We start from the raw sequence: 12,607 nt of genomic DNA on the forward strand, positions 1-12,607 counted from the left end.
AATCAATCTTTATACATTAGTCACATGTCCATATATACACTGAAACACTTTTTAGTCACTGTAACCATTCTTTCTATTCGTACTGTCTGTGAAGAGATTCAATGCATCAGATGGGGATCAAAATTCACATCTATCAGTCTGTAAAAAATCTAAAGTTAATATGAGGCTTCAGTAGACTGAGTTAGACAAATAAAGACAGCTCAAACAACTGGTCCAAAAATGTGTCAATCTTCAACTATTTTGATATTAGTTCATGTTTTTCAAAATAAAAATACCAAATATTCTCTGGTTCCAAGCTCTCAGTCGTGAGGATTTGCTACTTTTTGTCTTGTGACAGTAAACTGAATATCTTTGGGTATTGAACTGTTACTCAACTTTCAACATTTATCAGCCTTTGTTCATTTTACAGACCAATGGTTCCTAATCTTTTTAGCTAGTGATGATTTATCGCCAGACTACGCCTGTTGGAAACCCTGTATCACAGGTTGTCAGCAAGAAGACTGATGTTAATTCTCACATTGTTTAATTTCCTGAGTAGATAAAACTCTCCAGTATCACATTGTTTAATTTCCGGAGGAGATAAAACTTTCCTGTATCACACGTGAAAAAGATAAAACATACAGAGGGGAATACCTGTGTGGCAGTTATCATCTCACTTGTTGGTTGTGTTTACTTTTGTAGTGGAGACTTTTGTCTCCGTGCTGTGATCTGTGATGCGGATTCACGAAGCAGATGGATCCAGATTATCAGACCTGCTCTTTTGGTAAAATACAGAACTTGCACAGCTTCCTGGGGGCAGCTGACCCCGATGCCCAGGATAAGCAGGTACATGATCTTGGTGGTGATCAGGTCACTGACCTTGCCCATCATCTAAGAGGCTTCCAGATGGTGAACTAGGTTGCTGTCCTTTGTCATTTTCTGACAGAGTACAGAACAACGTTACCTGTATCTGATTTCCCCAAAACTCACTAAAGACAGTTCACACAATGAGCAGTAATGCCCCAGGGTTGTCCGGGGGGGGGGGGGGGGGGTCAAATGCAATATAATTGGCGGTGTATTTTGGAAGGAGGCATAAGAGGAAGCTTTAGAGCTGTGTACCAATGTGATGACTTTTAAATCAACAATATTACTGATATTTCTGTTACTCTGGTGACTCTCGCCTCTCAAATAATACTAACGAGGGTAATTGGTTATGGTCTTTTTTCAAACTTAGTTAAAACAAAAAAAAATGCAACATTTCAGCTGGTTTAATTGCATATTTCAGTGTTCAGTCTGTAAGTTTTAAACCCAAAGAGAGGTTCAGATTTAGCAGTAGAAAAGCAGCGACAGAATCTGACAGATGAGAGCTGATAATGACAGCTCAGGTCACACTGAACTTGCCAGTAATTTGATGTGAGTGGGGCCGAGTGAAGCACATGAAAGCATCATAGGGTCTTTGTCCGTACTGTTTTTGACATGATCTGAGCCTCCAGTCAGAGAGCTCTCATCAGTCTTAAAATCGTTGCCCAGAATCAGGACGCTGTCAGCAGGGAGGAGGTCACCTGGGACACTGACACATACAGACAGGTACATTTTAATAACAACTCAGCCTTTTCCAGTCATTATGCTATATTGGGTAAGGACTAAGTGCTGCCTATCACCTATCACCATTTTCGCCCCAAAAGCTGTTTTTTTTTTTGAAAAGTCTGCCCCACATCCCCCACATCATAGCAGAATTTAACCAAAACAATGAAGTTCACCTCATGTTGACTAATATGAATTATCTCTGCAAGTTTATTTTTCATAGAAATGAAACTAAATGGCATCTGGAAGGCGTTCAGCATCCTGTATTGACCTGCAGAGTCACAGTTGGTCATGGAGTCTAAGTTTAGCATTAAAAGTAAAATGCATAACTCCTCTGGTCATCTTCTGAATAAGACTAACACAAGATGCACCAACCACTGACTCCAAGCTTTCAGGCTTCAACATAGGTCATCCTGTAGAAACCTTTTAAATGCTAAGAGGACATTAAGAGCATCAGTGCCTCCACAGAACCAACGATTACTATTTTTGTTGCTTTTTTGTTAAATATTGTTCTAGAAAGTTTGATATTCATAGGTGATAATGACAGGAAATACAAAGTTTCAACCACATTAAGACAGGGGATATTTTTGTCGCATGCTGTCAACTGACAGCAGCAAACAGTTTAACTTTAATTTACTGACATTTAATTTAACTTCAGGAAATATCACGGCAGCTTATATCAGTCACAAGTGGAAGAGCCTAAAATATTATCATGTTAATTTAATTTGGGCATTTAAAACATGGCTGATACACATTATGTTTGGATAATAAGCTGTTTTAAGGTCATTACAGTGTATAAATTATATTTTGGGCATTTGTTCAATATAGATCATATTTCAGTGTAGTATTAATGTCAGCCACCAGGAGTCACTGTGATTCATACTCACAGTCCTGTGACACTAGTAAGTGATCTCTGCTTGCAATCAATAAGAAATTTAAACTATGCCTCTTCAGGATGACTTCAGCTGTTTACACCTAAAGTACTGATTCCATGTGTATAACAGGGAGAAGAACAGATAAACCCAAAGTTGGTGCAGTATTTTCTCTCTGCAGTGTGACTTTGTCATTAAACAAAAACAACACAAAATATGAGCAAAATGTGTGAACTTCTATGCATGTTACAAATGTTATACTGATGCTTACAACAGTTCCAGATCAGGATATTGATTTCTGAAATATAATCTAGTATTTCTGGAGTAAAATGAGGCAACAACAGTAATATCAGTCAGGCAGCTCCTACACTTTGGAACTCACTCCCCCAGGACATTCGCCAAACACCAACTGTTGACTCTTTTAAATCAATGTTGAAAAGGCACTTGTTCCTGGAGGCTTTTCCCAGCTAAATGTGTGTTTTTGTCTGTGTTTCTTGTTATTGTGAAGCAACCTTGGGTTTCGTGAAAGTTATTATTTATTATTATTATGACAACTCAAAAATAAACCAATTAGTCTTTTCCATTTTTAAAAACACACATTTTAATGATACAGACAACATAGGTGACATTTAATTCTTGACAGCTGAAATTTTATGTTACAATACATAAATTCATTCTCTATGATTTATATTTACCACACTTGGTATCTGCACAGTTCTGTCTTCTTGCACCGATGCTTGACTCTCCCAAAAATATAGGTTGACCCAGAATGTGAATCACTATGTACAAGCAAGTCACAGCCAAACAAATGATTAATTAGATTAGTAATTCAAAGCTTTACTAAAAGTGGTGAGGAGGTGCTTGAACACTTTTTAAAAATCTAAATCCAGATGTTGTGGTCATGGTACTGTGTTTCAGAAGGGAGGTTTTACTCTGTGGATGTCCAATCAATGGACTTTTAAGACTTGCAAACATTGTTTCCAACAGTTTAACAGAACACAAGAAGTGACATTATGTACTTTTGTGAACTCCTAATGTGGGCCAAGCAGAGACATGACCTTTGAGAAATGACAGAAAAAGAGAAGAAGCAGCTGAGCTATCAATGGTACCATATCAACTGTAGATTTACACTAATGAAGATAGAGAGTGACACTCCCATAAATATCTCTAATACAGAACATCACAGACTGAGCAATTCAAGCGAGTCCCACGGTTTTGCGCGCCTCCTTTCATGGAAAAAAATATTTGTCCACTTTGTGTCCTTCAGTCCAAACATTTGTGTGAAGGAGTACATTATCCAACACTGCTGTAGATCACGACTGCAATAATGACGAGCGCCACTGTCGCTGCGACGACAGCAATGATCACCTTCACCTTCTTGTTCTCCCACATTTTCTGTTGCTTCACTTTGTTGGTTTTCTTTTCAAAGCCTTTACTCTGTGGAAAAAACACACAAACAGAAGATGTTACATGACGTCATCGTTTCATAGTAAGTAATTTGTGCTAACGCAAACAACTTTGCAATGAGTGCACTCGTATCTAGATGTGAAAACCCAGAGTTAACTGAGCCAGTTGATAATCAGGCTTTTGTTGTCCGTCATCATTGTGTTGAGCTTGCTTCGAGATTTACGACACTGTCCAAAGTAAGTTTGTAGTGTAGCTTTGGTGCTGTGCAGGTGGGGAACAGTGAGTTGATCAGAGCTTGACTGAATATAAACAGCAAAGTTAAGCTATGATATTAACGATGCTCAAATGCTCCACAAAGCTGAGAGGAACTGCAGAGTCGGACTTGTCACTTTCCCATCACACAAAGACATTTAATCCACCATTAACATAAAAGTATTGATTAGTACAGCTTTAGGTTAACCATGGTGTTCTCTCTGAGTGCTGCTTTTCAACTTTGACTGTTTCTAATCCACGTTATCCCAAGTGGATCCTTAAGTGGTCCTTAAACTAAAATCTCAGTCATCTGCTTGTTTGCTTCAACAGCGTGATGTAACTTGAGCCAATGGAGCAATGTGGGAATGATGTGACCCACTTGTCGACCCCCAGATGGACATTGGCCTCGTGGCACGTCCTGGACTCGCTCTGTCATACCCAGGGAGACAAGCTCTCTTCATTCATCTTAGGAAACAATAGGAAATACCTTTCTAAAAATAGCACCATAAAACACAATCAGGATGTAAATTGTACATTTGTTTTCCTCTCCAGCTCCACCTAAGGTGTATTTATAAACATCAATATGACATTTCCTACTTTTAATCCCTGGGCGCCCGTGGAAAGGGAGTGTGTTATTCAATCAACCCAAAGACTTCCACAGACCACACCAAGTAAAAATAGCTACAGTAATAATGTATTTCTCATTAAACCTCTTCTCTGAACTCTTCCTGCTTACCTTTTCCAGCAGTTCATCAGCTCTGTACTCCAGATCGCCCAGTTTAACATGTCTCTCATCAGCCTTGTTCAGGTTGTCCAGCATGATGACCTTAACCTCCTCCACATCTTCCTGGGTCTTCTTCAGGCGGCTATTCCCATTCTCCTATCCAATCAACACACATGACATGGTTACAAAATGACCATTACGGTGGAATTGTTTGGACTTTCCAATAGAGAAAGAAATATAAATGAAAGTAATTTTTGCATCAGATTTGTCTTTCTTCAGACAAGAAGGGAAACATTTACGTTTGGGATAAACAGAGGAAGTGGGCAATTAGCATGAGCAGTTATTACCACCATGGATGAAGAAGTCAACAAAAACAAAACTCAGCCTTCATCTGCTGAAAATCTAAGACAAAGACGTCCCAGTAGTGAACATGCTGTTTTATTCATCAGTGATCTCTGAGAAGTGCAGTGCAAAAATGCGTGTGATTTAGCCAAGTTGGACATGTTCCTGGACCAACACTGCAATCAACAAATCACAGCTCTTTGACATAATCTGTGTCCTGTCCCTGTGCTTCTTTTGAAATGGCTTGGCTAGATCATATCATGCTATTATAAAAGGAGGATCTTTGTGTGAGTCACAATGGTAAACAAGTCAGTATTTAGTCTGGTGTATTGTATTATTTATATATTTTTTTTATTGTGTAATGTTAAAATGGCTTATGAAAAGAGCAAAAGTTAGTTTCTCTTATGAGTGAATATGATTCAAATAGCCACCAGTGAAATTAAAAGATAAACTGTTCCTGGAAAACGCTCCTGTTCATTCCATTGATGAATTATGCTGACCAATGCGAAAAAATAGGGCTACATTACACCTAGTGACTTCAGTTTAGAAAACTTAGCTTACTAATACTGATCATGTCAAAGGGCTACTTGGCTTATTCGCATCGTGCGTGCAGAAATCCCCCTGTGACCCAAAAAGGATTTTCCCCATAGACCACCATTGTAAATGAGACATCTGTAAAACTATTATGAATTTTTCAGGTTTCATATTCGTACAACTTTCCTTTATCATCATAACAATGTAAAGTCTGTGGGCTGATTGGGAAATACCAGCTGAGTAATTCTCATAGGAAAGAATGTGCACCACTTTTGGTTTGGTATCCAGCTTTTATAATACATCCATGAGAAATATTTAATAATGTCAATTCAGCTTTCAGCTAAGTAAAAGTATGAGGAACTTGTGGCTGACCTTGCATCGTTCTGTTTTTTTTTCTCACACTATGTAAAAGTCTCTCAAGAGCCACAGAAGACATTATATAACTGTTGTCAGAGGCTAAGTAGCACTCCCAATGACTACTAAACACAGCTTCATGCTCAAAATTCCCCTTTAAGTACCAAAAGATGTGAGCGCATGCCTCTGCACACACACACAGTTGATGCAAATAAAAGTTCAGTAAGACTGTAGCATTTGTTACTAAATCCTCCCACACCACATCCTTCTATTTTCTGTTTTGCACACAGGTGTTTGGGTCTAAACTTGACATCTTTTGTACTTTCCCACTGAGAACACGTGCTCAGTTTTGAGTGTGTGTGTGTGTGTGTGTGTGTGTGTGTGTGTGCTAATTATCACTCACTGCAAGAAGTATACTCTCTAAAATAATCTGATTCTAGTTTATCACATGTGCACATTCTTCATACATTTTTTAAATAGTGAGTGAAATGAGGATGTTATATCTTTCTGTACAAACATCAAGCCAGTGGAAGAAACCTACTTGTGCCTGATATTTACCAGACTGGCCTGCTGTTTAGTAAACAGAGCAACAGTCTTGCTCCTCTTTCCAAGTGGATTAAAGCAACAGCACTTTCATTTGTAGCTTGAAACTAAAATTTGAATATTTTAAAGCAATCAATGGAACAAATATGCTATTGTTATTATTTCACCACCCCACAGTGAACCTGAAGCCTGAATGAAAAGAGGAACAAGTTACGAGATGTGCAACTAATAAAAATGAGGCAGGACTGGTTTTTTTTTCAGAGCGTGAAAGAAAACAGTCTGGGTGACTACAGGTTAACACGAACGCTGGAGCAGGATATTTAGAGAGTAGCTTCACCTCACAGCAATTAGTATCCTGACAGGTTTCCCTTTGACCTTTGCCCCCTGTGAGCCCTGAGAGGAAGCCAACATCTCAGAAGCTGACGGACACAGGAAACCGACAGATAGAACAAAACATGTACGCTCTCAGCATCTTGATTCACCTCACCATTCGCCGTCATTTCCTGTTAAAGCACAAGTAGGCCGAGAGGAGTATAACCTGCTCCTGCTTGTGAATGACCGGTAGAGCTGATTAATAGATGCCCACTCGGCTCATTTTTGGCCAACTGAATAGTAATGATAGAAGAACAATAGTCTGTGTTTAAAATTCAGCCGGCGACGTCTTAACACAGGAACTGCTGCCCATTCCAGTTTCCCTCCTTGCTTCCTTCCTTCCCTCACTCCCTCCCTCCTGCCTGCATTACCGTACCTGGCATAATATCCAGGGAAACCACACCCACATCAAGTAATAGCATGTTCATTACAGTGCGGTATGCTACATCTAAAACATGCTGTGCTGTTACTGAATAATAATCTACTTATGATTGTTTTGTGATAATAGAGTTGATTCAAGTGTGTGAGGTCTAATTATTTAATTGAGAGCTTTATTTTGAAAATATTCCAAATAAAATGGGCACGGCAGAGATATTTGATCAGTTTTAATTCTCACTTACCTTCCACTGCTGCTATTAAAATTTAGATCTCTTTAGTCAGACTTCATCATAACACTACATTTCTCTATATTAAAGGGCAGGTTCACCACTTTTTAAGTCAGTTAAAACAACAGCCAGGTGACCAGGTGAACATTGAAACAGGTTTTTCTTACTGTAATCATTCCTCGTGTTCATACTGACCCTTAGAAAATCCCTTCATAATGCTCTTACAATGTAAATCTATGGTCCTCCTTCTGTGCAAAAGTGTATTTAAGTTTATCTCAAGCTAAAATGAGATTCAAATGAGTCAAATCCAGCAGATATGTTTCAACGTTTCAACACAAAGAGGGAATATGATGCTAAAAAGACTGTAAATGTGGCAGATATCCACTTGATATATGACTAACTCAAACTGCTGAAGCTGAATATAAACGTCACATCAACTTTTAAATACATTTTTACACTAAATGACCCCTCACTTAGACTGAAAGCACATTTGAAGGGCAACTTTAAACAGTCAGTATGAACAGGAGGAATGATCACAGCGAGTAAAACCTCTTTCATTGTTCATATAGACACCTGACTGCTGTTTAATGATACACTTGAAAAAATATGAACTTGTCCTTTAACATTATATAGACATTATCATGCTATTATTTGTTTCTATTGATTTTCTTTGCTTTCATTTATGCATTAATTCACTATTAATCACACATTAATCGACCTGCACTAAACTCAGTAGTATTTTGAATCTAATTTATGTCTTTAATAAGCCTTAAAAACTGCAGTAGGTACACAGCAGTAGTATAAAACCCTAGTCTGCCACTTGTTGGACTTTGCCAACAGGTAATGAAGAGTAGCCTATCTTTTCCCCCTTCTTCCCCCCACCCTGGTTACTATTACCATACAGTACTTCGGCCTGTAACCCACTGCTATTCACTCACCATTGCTGTCCCGTGTCTCGCTGTGCTTGTACCGAAGCTGTCACCGGATCCAGGGCATTTAAAGTGCGACTGAAGTCAACTTCAGAAACAGGAAACACAGCATACCAACTCAACTGTTAGAACCTGCCCCAGTGTTTTCCTACAGCTCCCTTGTAATGCTCTGTTTTTGCGGCTTTCTTTATTCGGTGGGAGTGTGTTTGCCTCTGTCACTTTCACTTCTCCTCTGCTTCTCCTCTGCTGACTCCGGACTGGTCGCTCTGAGGTCGCTGCTGCCCTTCGTGATCTCTGAATATGATGCGTTCAAGGTATTCCCGGAAAAGTTGCAAATACGAAAAACGGTCACGTGATTTAGCGTGACTGACAGTCTGGATTTCGTAGCTGTCCACGCTTGTTGGTAAAGGGGAGAGTTAGAGAGGATATTACTCCACACACACTCATACTCAAATACTGTAGGCTACTCACCAACAAATGTGAACTTGCACTTTCCATTTTGCTATTTTATATTTCCACTCAACTAGGGTAGATTATGGCAATGTGGGGCATTTTTTGCAATGCTGACTTGTTTACCTTATACACATATGAATCCAATACATTATATCAACACCTCATATCATTATGAAATCCCTGAGATGTTTGCTTATTAAATCAAAAGACAATTTTTGGATATTGTACTCAAAAGGAACATGGAATTTATATTATAATTCCTCATTCCTAATTGTTTCAGAATTTATAGATTTTGTAATATGGGACACTAGTTTTTAGCCTTAGACATACTTTCATTTATACAAAGCAGCCTTATATACCAGAACTACCAGAAGGTTTTAGGTTAAAAAACTAGCAGGCTGTATGTATGTAATGTTAAACAATGTAAGTTACACAGTAGGCATATACTAGTTAGCTTTAAAATAATTGAATAGAAAAAGAGATAAATGCACTGGAGCTTAGTTGTCCCAAATTAGTCAATGTCCCATTTTACCCTTATCCACCCTATATTTCAGAGGAAAACATTGCATTATTTTCACTTGCATTTATTTCATAATTATAGTCACTGGTTACATTCAAAACATGTGATCAGCTTGTAAAATATGATGCATAGTTCAACAGTATTGTAAGTAAAGTACTGACTTAACATTAAAATGCAGCTTATACCTAGGTTAATGCATCAACAACAGCAATAATACAATTACATATAAAGTAATGTAAGACTATGAAAAGTGGCAGTTCTGTACACGTGTTACTTTTTTTCCACTGATACTGTATATATTTAGTAGATAATACTACTATAAGCTACTTTTACATCATTTGGACTGCAGCACTTTAACAGAGTATTTATGTATTGTTACTTTTACTTAAGTAGCTATTGAAACTTGGTACTACTTCAAGCTCTGCTTATTCAGCAATACTGAACAGATTCAGCAATAGCAAAGGGAGGGGATAATCATTTCAAGGCTATTAAGTTCACAAAGGTGGGGTTTTCCCCAGTTTCTTAGCTTTGGTGCAATCATTACAAAGTTCTGTAAAAGAATCAATGGTTCTTCTTTATTCTTTATTGTCTATTTGCTACTTATGTTGTGCTTCTGATAGGCTATCTTTGTCGGAAATGGTTGCATTCAGCACTGAAAACATGACATCTTAAAGTCATCTGTAGCTGTAAAAGCTGTCTGACCATCAGCAGTTTATTACTATATGATGTGATGTTCTTCTTTTCTCTGAGTCGATATTGAAATTACCAGGAGCACCTGAATGCAGCAGTATCTGGACTCCACTCTAATTGCCTTATCTCCTTCATGCAGCAGGGAAACTGGCAAAAACAGGACAATAAAAAAAGCCTCATAAACACACATGTATGCTTTTATATTGAGCCTGTACAGATATATGAACATATCACATTGCCAGTATCCCATTTCCACTCTTTACTTATCAATCATATCATGAACATTCAACTGCTGTCCATTTCCACCAGGCCTTTGCAGATTGTACTGCAGAACATTGTGTGCTGTGTGGCTACTGATGGGTGTTGCCTACTTAAGGGGAGTGCAAGATTTTAAGAAAGTGACTGCTGGTCCACCCTTGTGAGAAGTATGTGCAATATTCATACAATATTCCCACAGGGACTTACAGTGTGTAAGTTTATGTTAACCCATTTATGTTTTTTTTTCTTTTTCCCCCTTTTTTTTAACAAAAGAATTCTGGCATATCATTTTTGTGCTGTAGTTTTGATATGTGTATAGTATCCTTTGTTATAACTGTGGTTCTTTTTCTTCTGACATCAAAACAATGGTGTAGTTGTTGTGTGACGTGTGTTGGGTCACATTGAGACCAAAGCGTCTCTGTGTGTTCTGTACAGAAAAGTTGGTCACCGGTTACTAAAAGTAACTGTGCTGCACTGATGACTGTGAACGCTCTTAATCATGAGCGCTGTTGTGTGTGCATAGTGTGTCGCTGCCACACTTATGATAAGGAGCTGACAGTCAGACAACACAACTCTATTGTTGCACAACTGCGTCACTCACAGGGGACAATTAAAATTCTTTCCAACAGTCTTCGATTCATTCTGTTTGAGTAATATGCCAAAAAAAAAAAACACCTCAAAAGAGAGACCCCATTACCATCTCTGTTTATGGAAAAGCTCCAAATATAATTGAGGGATTAAAAAAAACCAAAAAACTTAGATCATCAAAAGTTGCGGCACAATTAATTTATAACACCAATTTGCACACTACTGTGCTTCCTGTAATCTGTGTCAAAGGTTGAAAAGAGGAATAGAGGATCTGAACTTAAAAGAGGACACTCAAATATAAAAAAAACAGGAAGTTGGGTAATTCATAAGTTTCTAACTAAAACCTAAAAGGGGTAAATCACCTGTTTCATTAGACCTTTTCAAAAGTTGAAAATTTCCTAAGTTCATTTACAGTAATTGGTTAAATAAAAACATATTGCTGCAGCCAGTGAGTGTAAATTACTGAGTTGAATAGCATTCAAATCTCGAAAGCCTCAACCTATTATCAACTACAAAGCTCACGATCAGCTATAAAAGGTTTAGTATGATTTTATTAAGCCCATGTCCTATTTTATAAGATGATTTGTCACACATTGTTTAAAGGGCAAACCTGAAAGCACTGAGATGCTGAGCGGCAAATAGCATGAAACCAGAGCCCAGTGGAGATATGAAAGTAAATACATAACTAGACCAGATTATGGGGAAAAAAAGGGAAAGGGGAAAGAACGTGATTGTTATACGTATTGGCTTTTTCCAGTAGACTTTACATATTTGTTTGTAATTGTTGTTTTGAAGCAGTAGTAGTGTAGTGTTGTGTAGTAGTGTACTTTATGTTTACACCACACTACATATAGTATATCATTTAATAGCCATATTCCTCAGTGAAGGGTTTGAACTGTTCCTTTTATAATTTACATTATGACAAAGCATTGTTTGCAGTCCTGGGAAGTATCAGTGATACGCCTAACCCTAACCCTTTGCAAGTACACAGTAAAGAGAAAGAGCTGGTTTATGTTAATCAAGCAACCAGGGCACCGCTTTCAGTCAATAAAGACTTAATCATAACCAAGAATAAACACAACCAGTACCAGTAAAATACTGTTATCAGAAGGGAAACAAGAGGCAGCCTGCTCCTGTAACTGCTTTATACAAGTTGTATTACCTGGAACAGTAGTATAGTATAGTATAGTATAGTATAGTATAGTATAGTATAGTATAGTATAGTATAGTATAGTATGGAACACTCAAAGCTTGCACCTCCAGACTGAAGCACAGCCTTTATCCAAGAGCCGTCACTGAACTGTACTAAATCAGACACTGCCCTACCATTGTGTCATGAACTGTATTGAGAGTAATTTTATTCCAACCAAACTCAAATGTGCATACTGCTTTCGGGCTGCTATTAAATGCTTTGGTTATGTATTTTTTGATCTGGAATGATTGTGTACATGTCTGTGTTTGTGTATTTATTACTGTCTATTTTCTATTTTTTTTATATTCAGGCACGGCACAGCAAATTTCGTTGTGCAATGACAATTAAGTTAATTAAGTTATAGTATACTATAGTATAGTATAGTATTGTTGTGTAGCATGATTCTATA

The 12,607-nt window shown here is 37.9% G+C and overlaps 1 protein-coding gene across 1 annotated transcript; it reads right to left on the reverse strand.

The window, feature by feature from the left end:
* Positions 1–3,011: 3,011 nt before the first annotated feature.
* Positions 3,012–8,779, reverse strand: vamp5 (vesicle-associated membrane protein 5). Its single transcript, XM_053326244.1, has 3 exons — positions 8,507–8,779; positions 4,831–4,974; positions 3,012–3,872 (listed from the first exon to the last, which is right to left on the reverse strand). The coding sequence occupies exons 1-3, from the start codon at positions 8,507–8,509 to the stop codon at positions 3,729–3,731; spliced, it is 291 nt and encodes a 96-aa protein (XP_053182219.1). The 5' UTR covers positions 8,510–8,779; the 3' UTR covers positions 3,012–3,728.
* Between the last annotated feature and the right edge of the window lie 3,828 nt (positions 8,780–12,607).

The sequence above is a fragment of the Scomber japonicus genome, chromosome 9, assembly GCF_027409825.1.
Source record: "Scomber japonicus isolate fScoJap1 chromosome 9, fScoJap1.pri, whole genome shotgun sequence".
In the NCBI taxonomy this organism is placed as follows: Eukaryota; Metazoa; Chordata; class Actinopteri; order Scombriformes; family Scombridae; genus Scomber; species Scomber japonicus.